The sequence below is a fragment of the Fulmarus glacialis genome, unplaced genomic scaffold (assembly GCF_000690835.1).
Source record: "Fulmarus glacialis isolate BGI_N327 unplaced genomic scaffold, ASM69083v1 scaffold25982, whole genome shotgun sequence".
NCBI lineage: Eukaryota > Metazoa > Chordata > Aves > Procellariiformes > Procellariidae > Fulmarus > Fulmarus glacialis.
The window spans coordinates 1-14,675 of record NW_009197570.1 but is presented as its reverse complement, the minus strand read 5'-3'; the positions used below and the strand labels follow the sequence as shown (position 1 = coordinate 14,675).

At 38.9% G+C, this 14,675-nt stretch overlaps 1 protein-coding gene across 1 annotated transcript in view; it reads left to right on the top strand.

Annotated features, from left to right (window-relative positions):
• Nucleotides 1–3,587, top strand: part of LOC104072973 (unconventional myosin-Vc-like) — a gene marked incomplete at its 5' end in the record, with an annotated part of 25,660 nt that extends 22,073 nt beyond the window's left edge. The window contains 5 exon segments of the mRNA XM_009572602.1: nucleotides 504–654; nucleotides 1,082–1,364; nucleotides 2,398–2,572; nucleotides 3,096–3,176; nucleotides 3,435–3,587. Coding sequence (XP_009570897.1) covers nucleotides 504–654; nucleotides 1,082–1,364; nucleotides 2,398–2,572; nucleotides 3,096–3,176; nucleotides 3,435–3,587 — 843 coding nt within the window.
• Between the last annotated feature and the right edge of the window lie 11,088 nt (nucleotides 3,588–14,675).

The following is a 14,675-nucleotide window of genomic DNA, read 5'->3' as shown; positions in this document are numbered from 1 at the left end:
GGTCTGAATCCAGAATTTAGAGTTTTAATCTATACTTGTAATGAACGTTCAAGACTCACACAAGTTAGGATTCAGTCTAGACTTTTGATGAAAAGTCCAAAAGTGAGATTCCTTTGCAGCAATAAAATGTAATTTTTTTTTTGCCAACATAGTTTAAAAATTGCATTTTTTCTTTTTTTTTTTTTTTTTGGGGGGGGGGTGGGGTGGGGTAGGTGGTGGAATTTGCTTTCTGAATTGTTCCAAAGTTCATTGAAATCTATGCATGTCTTTCCTTCAGCTTTAGCAGGCTTTAGGAACAGAGTACACATAAACATAAAAATTAAATACAAGAAGCCCAGAACTAGAAGCATCCATTGAAGTTGGCTATAGCTTTGACTCATTCTGAGACTGTGTTCAGCCAGAGATGGAATGAGTTACTCTAATACATACATTACATTATAGTAACAATTTATAATTATAATGTTATGTGATTTCTAATAATTATATTTACAACTTACTTGTAGGAATTTATGAAGTGTAACACTCCACGTCAGAATAAGAACTGTTTGAAGCATTTTGATCTCTCAGAATACAGGCAAATTCTTAGTGATTTGGCCATTCGTATCTATCACCAATTCATTATTGTAATGGAGAACAACATTCAGCCCATGATCGGTAAGACAGCAGCAACCCAAACAGACTTAAATGTAGCTTGTGAAGTATATGAATAAAGCTTATACATAGAGGCAAAGGATGGGACAGACTTCTTTCTCCTGTTGATTTATACATATGTCTACCTGCATGTGTGTTTCTGCACATATAAATTCCACTGAATGGTATATTCCCACAGGTTTGGAAAGACTTTTTCCTTACAACGTTTCCTGGTGTGGGATAATGCTTTGAAACCGATCAACATTCTACAAAAACAAAAGGCGTTTTTACATTTGTGTGCTCCAGAAGCCTTTGTCAGTACCTTATTTTTCTTGTATCATTTAACTTTTAAAATATCCTGAACGCAGGTTTTGTTCAATAATTAAGTTAACATAACTAAAAGGAGCCTTAGGAGTGTTGGTCTTATCAGTTATTTTCTGTTGTCTTTCAGTACCAGGCATGCTGGAGTATGAAAGTCTTCAGGGAATTTCTGGCTTGAAACCTACAGGGTTCCGTAAACGTTCTTCTAGCATAGATGACACGGATAACTACACAATGACCTCTATCCTGCAACAGCTCAGCTATTTTTATAGTACTATGTGCCAGAATGGCTTGGACTCTGAGCTTCTAAAGCAGGCAGTGAAGCAGCTTTTCTTTCTGATTGGCGCTATCACTCTCAATAGTCTCTTCCTCCGCAAGGACATGTGCTCTTGTAGAAAAGGAATGCAGATAAGGTAAAGCCAGTAAAGTTTCAACAAGCAGTTGCTTAAGAACGAATTTTTAACACTTTTATGTAATGTCCTTTATTGCTAAGTCACTGGATATTCTATAACTGTTCTACTGGAAGTAGCTAATTGTTTTTTACTCTTTCTGAAAAAATAGATCTTTGCCTTTTGGGCTGAGCTTTCTCAAAATAACATATTACAAATTGTTCTTTCCGTGTAAACACTAATGGAGGAAAAGACAGAAAATTACAGCCTGGAGTTCAAAGACAGACATATTTAGGATTCTTTCCATGCTAGTTCACTCATGATGTGATGAATAGTATTTTTAATTCTTTCTTACTATAGTAAACAGGTACAGCATCCCCTGGCTGGCAGACAGACAAAAGCTGACTTGCATTTTTCATGCTCTGTGACGAGAAAGGCACTGAGACAGAGCCTTTTGAGGGTTTAGATCGGGTATCATCTGTCTTGTTACGAGCATCAAGAGAACATGCTCCTAACTGTTTTGCAGAAGATACAATTCATTTGTTCTCCATTAGACAGTCTGCAGACTAAGGTGAAAGAAAATCAATAAAATCTTGACCCATCGGAGAATATTACTAAAGAAAGCTGCTTTAACCTTTAGGTCATCAGTTATAAGCCCGGCCCTGCTTTGTAATGTGCAAAGATTGTTCTCATTTCCTGTATAATCTCAGTTGTAAATAAATATTTTAAAGACATACAGTGCTACAGTGTATTAGGCAATGCCAGTATATATCAGTAATTTTCTGTAAACAACAGCTAAACTAATAACTTGCTTTCTATTATCCATGCTTTAAGAAATAAAAAAATAAAAATGATTAAAATATACAAGGGGTTAAACTTACAGATCAATAAGCTATTAATTGTTTGATTTTTATGATCTACAGGTATGGTTTTTAACTTAAAATGTATGAATTTGAACACTGCATTAGAGGAGCATTCCTTCTTTAGAAATCTTTAATGTAACTTGTTTGTTAGGGGTAACCTGACATTTCTGTTGTCCGTTCATGGTTTAACCCAGATGTAATATCAGCTACTTGGAAGAATGGCTTAAGGACAAGAATCTTCAAAGCAGCAATGCCAAAGAAACTTTGGAGCCTCTATCTCAAGCCGCCTGGCTCCTTCAGGTCAAAAAGATCACAGATGATGATGCCAAGGAAATATGTGAACACTGCACATCTCTTTCTACTGTGCAGGTAATGAACCATTTGTTTTCTTCTGCCAGCACCAATTGCAGAATCTTAGCTATCTAAAATAATTTGTTGCAAAGAGGTATTGGCCTTTCATTTGATAAAAATAGCATTCCTCAGCATTCCACATCACCACTTGTTAAACTGAATTTTTTTTTAACTCCTTATTCCTGATTGTTAGCATTTTAACTGTTCCTGTGGTGAATACTTGCCTGCTTTGTTCTATCCCAGGTTTTTGTTCCACAACGTATTTTCTTTACTTTGTCAGAGCTTTTTTTTGTTGTTTCCCTTAATTGATTCAGCTTTTTCTATATCTCCTTGATCCTGCTGACACCTCTGGAAAGGAGTCATAGCAATCATCATATATGTAACAACTCATTAGGTGACCAGGCAAAATTCTCTCTTTATTGTAAAATTCTTTACTGAAACTTCCATTAAATATCAATAAAGATGCCATATTAATTCTTTCTTCTTTTTGTCTTCTCACTTTTTGTGACGTACTAAAATAGTCTTTTTGTAATTTGAACAGATAGTTAAGATCCTCAACTCATACACTCCAATAGATGATTTTGAGAAAAGAGTGACTCCATCATTTGTTCGTAAAGTCCAGGTAAGAGCTACAACTATTATTTCTCATATTCAAGTTAGAGGATACTACATACACACAGTTTGTGGTGCTACATACTTATACTTGACCTTTACATCATATTATTACTAAGTTGCTCAGCTTCTAGACATTTGGAACTGATCAAAACAAGTGTCCTTAATATCATGTGAAAGCAAGATTTGCAATGGGAAGCAAACAATATACTATTTTTGCTTTGATTCTTAATACAATATTTTTTTACCCTTTCTGTTATAATTTCAGGCCATGCTAAGCAATCGTGAGGATGTTCCACAGTTGATGCTCGATACCAAATACCTCTTTCAAGTGACGTTTCCTTTCACCCCCTCTCCACATGCCTTGGAAATGATACAAGTCCCCAGCAGCTTCAAACTTGGCTTTCTCACACGGGTTTAATAAAACCAATGCATTGGTATTTCCTCAGAGGCTATATAAAGACAGGCAGACTTTCATGGTTCATTTATCCAGCTGGTGGATAGTATGGCAGCTTGCAGTGAATTAAACTGTTAAAAACTTGTTCTTGAGTCAAGACTTGAAAAGTAGGAATAATTTCAGCTTGTGATTTCATTCTCTCTTTTCTTACTCTTCTCCCTTCGTTACATTCCTACGACGATGACTTTGTATCATCAGCTGGACACAAAGCTAACCATACAGTTTTTCAGCCCAAACCTGACAAGAAAAGCATTTATCTGACAAGTTTGCATTGATGCGCTGTCAGCACCAGTCAGAGGGAAAGACTGCTGTGTGATAAATGTTATTACTTTACAATTTTCCTTGCCTTCACTTTCTGTAACGAAAGAGTTTTTCCCAAGGTGATTCTGTTCATTGCCTTGATATACAAGGATCTGTTTTACAGTAGCTTTCACACTTCTATACTTCTTATACCTTTATTCCTTTCATAAAAGAAGTCTTTTATAACAGTTCCTCCAGAAGACTGTAGTAGGAGGGAAGGGAAGGGCCTTCCACAATTGTTTAAAAAAAAAAAAAACAACCAATATAAGTAGCTACATTGAAACTGGGGAACCGAGATCCATCCAAGAGAATTGCTGTTACAGACCCACATTGTCTTTTTGTAGGCATGCTGGCTTGGCTCACTGAATGCTTGCATTGCAGCTCAGGCACACCAGACGGCTCTTCAGCCAGGGGAAGGACTCTGGTGCTCTTCTCAAAGATAGATTTCAGTTTTGTTCTCTGCAGTGACAAGTCTGTATTTTCATATCAGTCATTATAGTAGAAAAGTCAGATATAAAATTCATGTCATGATCCAGGTTTGAATTAAAGCTTGTTTCTCTAAAAAACAGGAGTCATCTCCTGGTTTCAGTCCATCTCTAGTGCAGTATTTCAGAATATACACTGAGTATGCACACATGTGCACATCTTTCTCCCTTTCTTTTTTGCTGGTTTCCCTCATCCGGTCCAGACATTGAGTAGGTGTGAATGCAGCTACTGTGGTCTGGTCTTACTGTTAAGCCAAGCTTAATTCCTTACATCCTTAGAAACAGAAGTGGTCCTCTTTTTGCTTTGTTCAGCCTTCTCCCTGTAGTCAGAATGCAACAAACAGTAACTTTATTTAGTACTGGATGCTGTCAGAACAACTGGAGAAACAGCATTCACCTCGCCAAATGATGACTGTACTTAGAAATTCCTCAGTAAATACTGCTAGTTTTCTAGCTAGTCTGTTAGACATAGTTATTAAAATTGAGTACTAAAGCTTTGAAATATTTAAGGCATTCTAATTAATTTAGTTAATTTAAATATTACAGAAAGGAACAATTGGTGTGTTTTGGTTTTTTTTTAATTACACAGTGTTAGTACTGCTTGCTTAATTTCACAGAAAAACCTGTAAATATAAAGAAGGAATCATTCTTGCTATTTAGTGTCCTTGGTGTTTATTATGTGCGGTGGAATATTCATGGTGATATCCACAGAGGTATATTCAAAATATATGAAGGAAAAATTTTGTGTTTTGTTCAATAACAATAAAAGCTATACAAAATACCAGACATGTAGGTAGACTAGTATTTTAATCTGTTAAATAAAGTAGCTTTTAAATTAATTTGTGCTTTGAGTGATGCAATAGTTATGTTTTCAGTATGGGATCATTTGAAAGAAGTTACTTGGAACTATGTGAACATTAGTGACTACTGTCAGTCTTGTATTGCACCATAAATATTTATTTCATGGTCCAGTTGCTTTGCTGTAACATTTTGTATCTTCCTGTCAGAATGGTATGCTGTCCTTGGCTCCTCATGAATTTCTGTAAATATTTTAATGCAAGCAAGTTTTATTGCTGTAATTTGTATTTAGCCTTTTTCAACAGTTACTGGAGCTGTATTTCTGTTGCCTGGGACGGTATGAGTAGAATCACAGTCCGCTCTTACGTCTACATCACACAGAAGTGCCAGAAGGCATGTAAGTCTTTATGACAAAAATTGCTGATCAAGGAAAATTGTTCTGACAGTTCGATGCTAGGTTACTTTGAGAGGTTTTGTGTGAAGTATGTTATTAACACTGTGTATGCAAACAACAAAATATATTTTTAAAAAAGAAAGTTCAAAATGATCAGTGTCTACTCTATGCTCTCAGAAAGTTATCTTGCTTTTGCTCACATTAATGCCTTCAACCAATGTGTAGGTGCAAAATTCTGTTTGTTATCTGTAATTCTTCTAGATACAAGGAGCAGTTTTAGTGAAGGCAGATACATGAAAGAGGCATTACTGAGGTTAACTTTCCTAGAATGATAGTAAAGGAGAAAGTTATTTCATTCAAATGGGAAAATGCCGAATGATGATCCTTACTGCAGTGGGAAAGCACTGAAATGGCTTATGGAGAGATGCGTAAGATGCTATTGGCGTCTTTGGATGTGTTTAGACATCCAAACTGCATTAGCTGCAGTTTCTGGGAATAGGACTCAGCAGCATAGGTGGTCCATTTCAGTCCTGTGTTCCCATAATATTCTAATAGAAAAGATTAGGACAGGTTACTTCTACTCAAGTCTCTGCTGGGCTGAGACCTAATTTTTTTCTTTTTCTTTTTTTTCCCCCCTCATTTTCTCTCAGATCCTCTTGACTATCAAATGCAAACATCTAATGGTATGATTTCAGTGACTTCAGTAGAATCTCAATAGTAGATGTGGCCTTCAGCACTTTTTAAATTTTTCAGATGTGTTTTCATAAATTTCCCCCAAATTTTTTAAAACAGTGCAGAAAAGCAGCAATTTTTAATCTTACTGATTTAAAATTTATTGTCTTAAAACAGGTGAATAGTAAAAGAATATCCAAGGAAGAACCAGCATGGACACTAATCAATTTGTTTGACTTTTAAATTTCATTAAGAATATGAGATAGACTTAACATTGACAGTGTTATTTGTCAGAATGTCAACTTGATAGTTGGAAAAATCAGTCGTCAGTCACCTCCCCAGTACATTTAAACTTTAACATTCGGAACCCATCCAAAAATTGCTGCTATATGGAACAGGCAGGTAAGATCTAGTTTGCCTAATAGTTTGTTCTTTATTCTGTATTCTGAAAGAGGGCAGTTAAAATAAAGCCTTTAAGCTATAATCATCAGTACATAACTGACCTGAGGTGATACAACTGGAGAGGCTGAGCTTTAAATACCCTTTAAGTAGACTTAACAGGAAGGTTGCCTTTCTACGTTAGCAGTTGCACACGGCTTATTTAGTTATCTTGAGAATCTCCAGGTTCTTGCTGTTTGAAAAGGTGGGTAATTTTGCGTATTTATCAAGAAGATTCATTGTGCAGAATTTCTCTGTAAATAGCATATTTCTTAATGTTTCACCATGCTACCATTTTTTAAATTTCTGCTGTAACTTTAAAAACCTAGCAAGTTTAAAATTTCAGGCTACAGCACAAGAAGTTGTAATCTGTTTAGACCTTTTAGGCCTTAAATAGTCTATATCTTTATAAAATAGTATACAAATCCATCATTATCACAATCAATCTCAGGTATGATACTGCTTTTTAATTATTCAGAAGTTTTGTTGGCTTCTCTTGTAGCAAAATTTTGAAATATGTCATAATCTCATTTGAAGTAAAATACCGATAGCAGGTATGATTCACCCTGTATGTTAGTCCAGCAACTTCTCACATTTTATCAAAGATTAATTCTGCCGAGAGTATTTATTCCAAGCCTAATAGATCCTTGTCTAAAGTCTCTAGATCTAGTAATGATATTTTGTTCAAGTAAGATGGCATTTTTCCCTGTAATACTTTCATTTTACACTTCTGCTGAAGTGAGTTTTCCTCCCAAAATCTAGTTGGCCTGGTGTCTTGAGGCTTCACACCAAGTGTATAAATCTGTGATTATGTCACCTGAGAGTAACAGGTTGTTCGGTTGTAAATGTCCAATTTTAAGAATCTAGTAGAACTGGGCCCTCGTGCTGTAGTCACTTTAAAGCTATAAGCATTACTAGCACAGGGAAGCTCCCTCAAAGAATGGCAGCTTGTGGTCTCAAGCTCATTGTTCGCAAAAGAATGCATTAAAAACTTCAGGACATATTTGTTGATTTTCATCAAATGGAATATAAACCTCCTTGACTGCCTGTAGCTGATTGAAAGCTCCATGCAAATTTCAGATTAATGTGCTGTAGTTCCTTTCAGGACAGATTGCTTCCCACATGTTTTTGGATGAAGTTACGCATCTCCTGGAGACAACAGCAAAACTTTTACTGACTTGAGTGTGGGCAGGATTTCTGAGTTTATCATCTCATTTTTCAAGTAGTCCACTGAAATACTTAAGAATAAGCAGAAGAATGCAGGCAGGTGCATAGAATAAAGTTTGGTTTGGTTTTTGTATAATGTCCAGCCAAACAAATTCTAAAATCTGCATAGCTTATTGAATTTCTTTTGCTCCATTTAAATCTCTCTTGCAATAGTTTCTTCTAATTGTTAACCATAAACTCATTATTTATGTACATGTCTAAATATTAAAGGTACTTAATTTTAGAAGTGGCGAAAGATCCCATTTTCCCCATGAAAAATTACAGAGAAAAATGACACTACAGTATTATTCTTGTTTGTTTTTCTGACTCTCAAGTAGTTTTTAATTCTCTGTTGATGATAGTGCTTTGATCCTGGAGATGCCTGGCTTGAGAACAAAAGTGGGTTCATAATGACCTAGCTCTCAGTGTGCTTGAAGCATCAATTTCTGCTCAAGCAGCACATTGTTCATAATATATTTGTAGTTGCTGACTGAATCCTAGGTCATCGTTTCAGCTTTAAAAATAATGCATAATATTTAATAATGCAGTGGAAAAACAATAAATATTGATCAGTGCAAATTTCTCACAAATCCAGCTGTTACACATTTCTGGTTACTGTCTGCTGACGGTAGTTAAGTAAAAACTAAGAGTAATTTCCTGCAAGTAGTGAATCCATGTGCACAGTGCACATTATAACAATGCGTAATCAGTGCATATAACACAACATATATTTTGCTTTGTATTTTTCTTCATAAAAATATAATCTGCAAAGTATGTGACTGTCTTGCATATAGTGACAGTTCATCAGGCTCGAGAGATTAGTCACAGCGAGAGATTATCCAGCCTACAGATGTCTATATACAGTCTAAGCTGCATTAGCTAGCAGAGCAGTAGTGGGAAGCTTTACGCTGGACTGGAATGCACTCTTTCCTTCTTCTCCGTCTCTTTCAGCTCTCTCGAACCACAAAGATGTGTGACCAGACCTTTTTAGCAATTGTATTTGGTCCATGTGACAAGTGCTCCAAAGAGAAGCCCCTTAGGGCTGTTTACATCAAATCAGAACAACTCAGCTACTGCTCACTATGTGTGGAAATGGTATGTTACTTACTGATTTTATCAGCCAGAATGTGGAAAGACTGCAAAAAACAGGGTTTGGATGTATTAATGGTCTGTTATGTTGGATTTTTCTGGACAGCAAATAAGCATCGCTAGGCCTATAGACTGCCAAACACACACCTCTGCAGACACCTGGTGTTTCCACGAGCCTGCAACAGAGGTGGCCCTGGGATTCAAGGATACTTTTTATGATTCTTGACTGGAAAACGGCCATGAGCTTTTTCCCCTACAGTACTGCATTTCTCAGCTGTGCCTGTCTAAACTCTGCAGTATATGCGTGCAAGTCTGCTTGGCCTACGATCTTGAGTGTTTCCTGTTAACTTTAACAGAACTTAACAAAAAAAGATGAAACCATTGCGATAAACTCATTCACTAGTGACTAGGGGATATGAAGTTCATCTAGTCTGCCTCAGTAAAAACGAGATACAAGTAAAGTGCTGTCAGAACTCCTTCGTGGCCCACATTTCATACTGAGACCATGTTGCCTCGTATGCTATGTGCAGTGCTTGGGTAAGAGCTGGAAGTAGCTACAATGAGGATAAGGTGGGAAAAGGTTGCACGGCAGTGGAGTGGAGTGTCTTCTGCCACCATGTGTGTGCATCACCACAGAAGGTGGTAATGGGGGAGATTAGCAAACCTGCTAGCCTGACCAGCAGGTCCTGCCAGAATACCTGTATGAAGAAGGGATGATGTTGGAGTCTTTCTAATCTCCAGCAATTACTGGTGAGGTGATACCCCACTCTCCTTGTAGGGAGCACTGTTCTAGAGAGAACATGGTGGATTTTTTTAGATGAAATACAAAGCTGAGGTCATGAATCTGTGTGGCTACTGAAGAGCTGGTCTCCAAAACTCCTTTTGTAAACTTAAGAATTTTGTTGTCCTGATTATTTTATTTATAAAATAAAACTTGGAGTAGTTTTATTTTATCTTCCCGAACCATTGTGTATTATCAGTTGGAGACTACATCCTTCACTGTTTCCTCCCCAGAACTGGTCTCTACCATGACTGAGCAGGGTCCAATAATTTGTTGCATTTGAGTGCCAGATGAAATGATCTTGAATGCCAAAAGGTTTAACTAGCTGTGTTTACAAAACACTGTTTTGTAAACAGATGGCAGATGAAAGCACTGATTGTAGGTTGTAGGTGGTTCGGTGTGTACAGTTCACTGGCTGACGCAGCACATTCTCATGCGTTACATTGTTTAGGAGGAAATTTAGATGTAATGACTGCAAGACAAAAGACAGTCCCTTCCTGGTTTATTTGCTTCTTCTGACTTTGAAATTGCTGCTTTGCTCAGGTCCTTCTTGGCAAACAGCCTATAAATAGCTATTTATCCAGTAAATTTTTGCATGAATTGATAAGTGCATGCTGGAATTGCAGGAAACTGGCTGTTTGTTATTTACAGTTCCTGCAACTTTCTCATTATTCGCATTATGGGAGTTAGACTCCTACCAGCTGAAACAGCTGCTAGGTGGAAGCAGATTGAGACTTCAGAAAGAATTGTGTCAGTACCTAATAGCCTGTTAGGCTTCCTATTACCTGAGCTTTCTGGTAAATCTGGCTTTAGCTTGCTTCTTCATATTTATTTTGTAAAAGATTTAAAAACAAATATTCAGAACACAGAGAGCTCTTTGCACTAGCATTGAAATACATATGGGTAGGGAAATTGTATCCTTTACTTTTTTGAACTGATTTTTCAGAGCTGTAGGTATGCTTTGGCATATAATATCAAAATGCACAATATATCTTTGCCACACTTGTGCACGTGTTTGTGGACGTATGTGCACAATGTGCTGTATATTTGGCTGATCCTTTTGCAACTTCCTGATTTGCACATGCAACTCCTGATTTCAGTCCAGCAGATGCACACATGCATTTTCATCAGCCAGTCTTTGTGACTTCCACAAAACCAACATATGTTGAGGGATAACAGAATTAAAAATTGCTGGTTCCCAGTGTTGGGATCATTTTACTTCAATTGTCTGCCTTTTAGACAAAATAATCTTTTCCCTCTGGGGTTTTGCCTGCTTTGGAGATTGGTGTTAATCAGTAGAAACTCAATCAGTGTTTGCTGGTTTAGTCTCCCCACAGAAGTATTCATAAATTAGCTTACAATTTAAAAAGAGATCAGCTGGTGAATTAGTGAGAGTGAAAACTTATTTTAAAGACTTAACTTTTGAGACAGGCAACAATTTGTGACATGCTGTTAGACTCTCCATTTTCCCCAGTGTCCTTATAAATGGAGCAGTACCAGCTTTCTTCCATGCATCCCCATCACTACAATCTGGTGTATTTGCCATGTGTGGAAGGGAGTTTTATGGTTGCAATAATGACTGGTTTTGCCCACAATTCTTGGTGATTAATGTTTCTGTAGCAGCTGTAGAATAATGCCCTATAGAAAGCTGACTACTTTTGGAGTAGATACCTCAAAATAGCCTCAAAATATATGAAGCCAAAGGTCAGCTTGCCTTTGCTCCATCGGGAAGAGTCAGAGAAAAAAGCTGTCTTACAAGAAGCTGTCCTTGTTTTGGGCAACTTGGAAGCTCACTGCTGCTGAGGACATAGCAGCCAGTTCGGAAGTGGTTAGCTTTCTAGGGAATGCTGGTGGTCAGTATGAAGCCACAGCAACAAATACTTTTATGTGCCAGTCGTTACTGCACAATTAATGGATCATAACATTACAAAGTGGAGTTCAGTCACTTGTTACTGCTTTTCCATATACTCCACATACTATACCTCCTGTGCAGGATGTCTTCACAGCCTTTTGTCCTGTGCTGATGTTTTGAAACTCATCTGAAAGCGAGACCAGACTAAGAGGACCTATACTTTATCCACTGCTGCTGACCGAACTGCCATTTCAGATTAAACATGCCTTCAGCATAGTGAATTTTAATACTGTTTTAACAAATTATTTACTACTTACAAAATTTTTTAAGCGATTGCTAATACATTGTTAAAAGTACATTGCCTTCAGTTGCTAGTACATTGTTAAAAGTACATTGCCTTCAGTATGGTTAGATTTTATGAAAAGGGAGAAACAAAAAGCCTTGATTGTTTACTAAATGGTAACAGTTTTCTTTTTTAGTTGCTCTAGTACTATGTTATCCTCTAAATTAATCCAACCCTGGTTCATTTTATTTAAAGCTCCCAAATGGCCTTACTCTAACCTGTATTTTTTGCATGGTTAGCTAACGACTATACGGGTAGTTAAGCAGCTTGGTCAGATGAGCTAAATACCTTTTTTTTTTTTACTATTCAAACTAATGAAATACACTTTATGTATCACACACTTCTATAGCTCACTCTATTTGGTAGAGGCTTCTTTTTTGCTTCATGGCTCTGCTTATCCCTGTCATCTTGGGACTAGTATGTATCAGTCTCAACATGTATGGTTCCCAAAGACTCTCACCTTCCATGCTGTTCTTTGTAGACTTTTTAATCCCATTCCCCAAGGCAGTGAGACTGTTCACATCAGTAAGGCAAGAAAGTCTGGGTTTTTCACTGTCAGAACTGTGCCAACTATCTGACATACAGGTGTTATCTAAGCCAAATTCCTTAGAGTTGATGCATTCCTATCAAGGCAAAGAAATTTCCTATGTTTTTTGTTGGATTTAACTTCTGGGCCCCTTCACGCTTATCAGGTGTCAGAAATAGGGCATTTATCATAGACTAAAATCCTTCAAAAATGAAGTTTCTTCTTCAGAATCTTCCCCTGCCACTCCCCCAGGACATAGCGGCATTATTGAGTTTAATACAAGTATGTTTAATTTTTCAGATATGAAGGTAACACACTAGAACCTTCCTATCACTTTCCTGCTAAAAGATGCTTTTTTTGTTCTTTTGGTATCACTTTAAAAATAACGAATTTTTATTTCCTTGGCACTGTCAGTGTGCTGGAAGGCACTTCCAATGTGCTGTTTACTCTGAGGGGGTTTGAAGGATGTTCCCATATCCAGCAACATGTTAACGCCATAGATTATACTGCCTACTTTTTCTTTTGTGTTACTGAATGTAGCTGGATCAATTCAGTTCAGGGCTCAAAATGAAGTTCAGGGTTGCCTATGTGGCCATCAGGCTCGTGGAGTTAAGTCACGCCAGTTTCTGTGGACAATGAGAAGACTGGAAGCACTGTGTTTGACTCTCCAGCGAAGTAACCCAGCTCCTGCCTGCAGATCCATTGACTGAGAGAGACCTTGAGCACAGGGCCAGACCAGGGCCTGAATTCAGCCTCTGGAGCGACAGCGAAGAGCTCGACAGCGAATAGCTCGACATCTCTGCCCGTGCATCCCCGTCGGACAGTGACGCTGCTGCTAAGCCCAGTGTGGGAAAGGACTTTTATTTTCTCCAGGTCCCATAATGTGTCCAGGATGTGCCCAGAGTCTAAACAACAGCTGCAAACACGTATTTTCTTATCTCCCTTTCCAATCTTGGCACAGCTCCAGGTTGAACAATAGTCATTGGATTGTCTGTTTTCTGGCTAAAGGGAGACAATGGGAGTCAATATGAGCAAAGTTACTCCGTGTAGATCAAGGACAATTACTGTAATAAGAAGAGGACGTTTTCAAGGAACTCCCCTTCCAGGGAACAAAAAGCCGCAAGGCCATGTGTCACGGCTCTTTCTCTGGAAATGTGAGCTGCTCTGTGTGCCCAGCACATGCTCCCGAGCAGGGCCTGCAGAGCTGTGGAGCTGTGCCCCAGGCTCACACCAGCACCAAACTGGAGGGTTCTTGGTTCCCTTTGGGGTTTTGGAAACTAGTCCTTTCCAAGGGCTGGGAAGGTCACAGACCCTGATGTGCTTATCTGTGTGCAGGGGAAGGAGGTGGCTGGTTTAAGGCGTGGGGGGAACCAAACAAAACCCTGATAACACAAAAGTTAAAAATGAGGAATTCAAAGCATAGTACAGAGAAGGGTTCACACCACTGCATCTTCCTGCTGGCACAGGAGCTGGGCCAGAGACCTTCTGAGTGACCGAGTCTCCAGTCACCCCTACCCATCAGAGTATAAGGGAATGATGGAGCTGAGCTGGGATTTCCTAAGCCTGGACAGGATCTCTCTTCCCTGGCTGGTATTTTAAAATGCTATTGGGGTGACTGATGACTATTTTTTTTCTCCTTCCCCCACAGTGTGTGCAACTTCTGGTACAAACAAGTTTGGGTACAAAGCGGAAACACCCTTTTGCATGTATTTCTGGGGAAATGAAGCCTTTGGGCTGTGAAAAGGGCTTGGGATGTACAGCAAATATCTGCTGGTGGAAGCCTGTGGGTAGGGGAGGGCAGGAGGTGAGGCTGGTCCCAGCTACCTGCCTGCAGGCCGGCGGGGATGCTGAGCCTGCCGTGCAGCACCGGGCTGGCAAGGGCTGCTGGCTCTTGCGGCTGTTTTTCCGCACGGTGTCTGGTCAGGTGCTGGCTGCACACGGGGCTGGAGGAGCATCCAGTCCGGCCCTGGACGTCAGCATGGGGAGGGGGAGGGAGCCCGGGCCGGCTCCGGCGCCGTTGCTGAGGCAGCAGGAGCCTCAGCAGCATCCCTGAGAGCCAGGCAGGCAAACTCCTCCTCCCTCCCTCTCTCATCTAGTCTCTCTCCCTGCTTCCTTTGCAAAGATGGCAACCGAGGGGCTGCACGAGAACGAGACCTTGGCATCGCTGA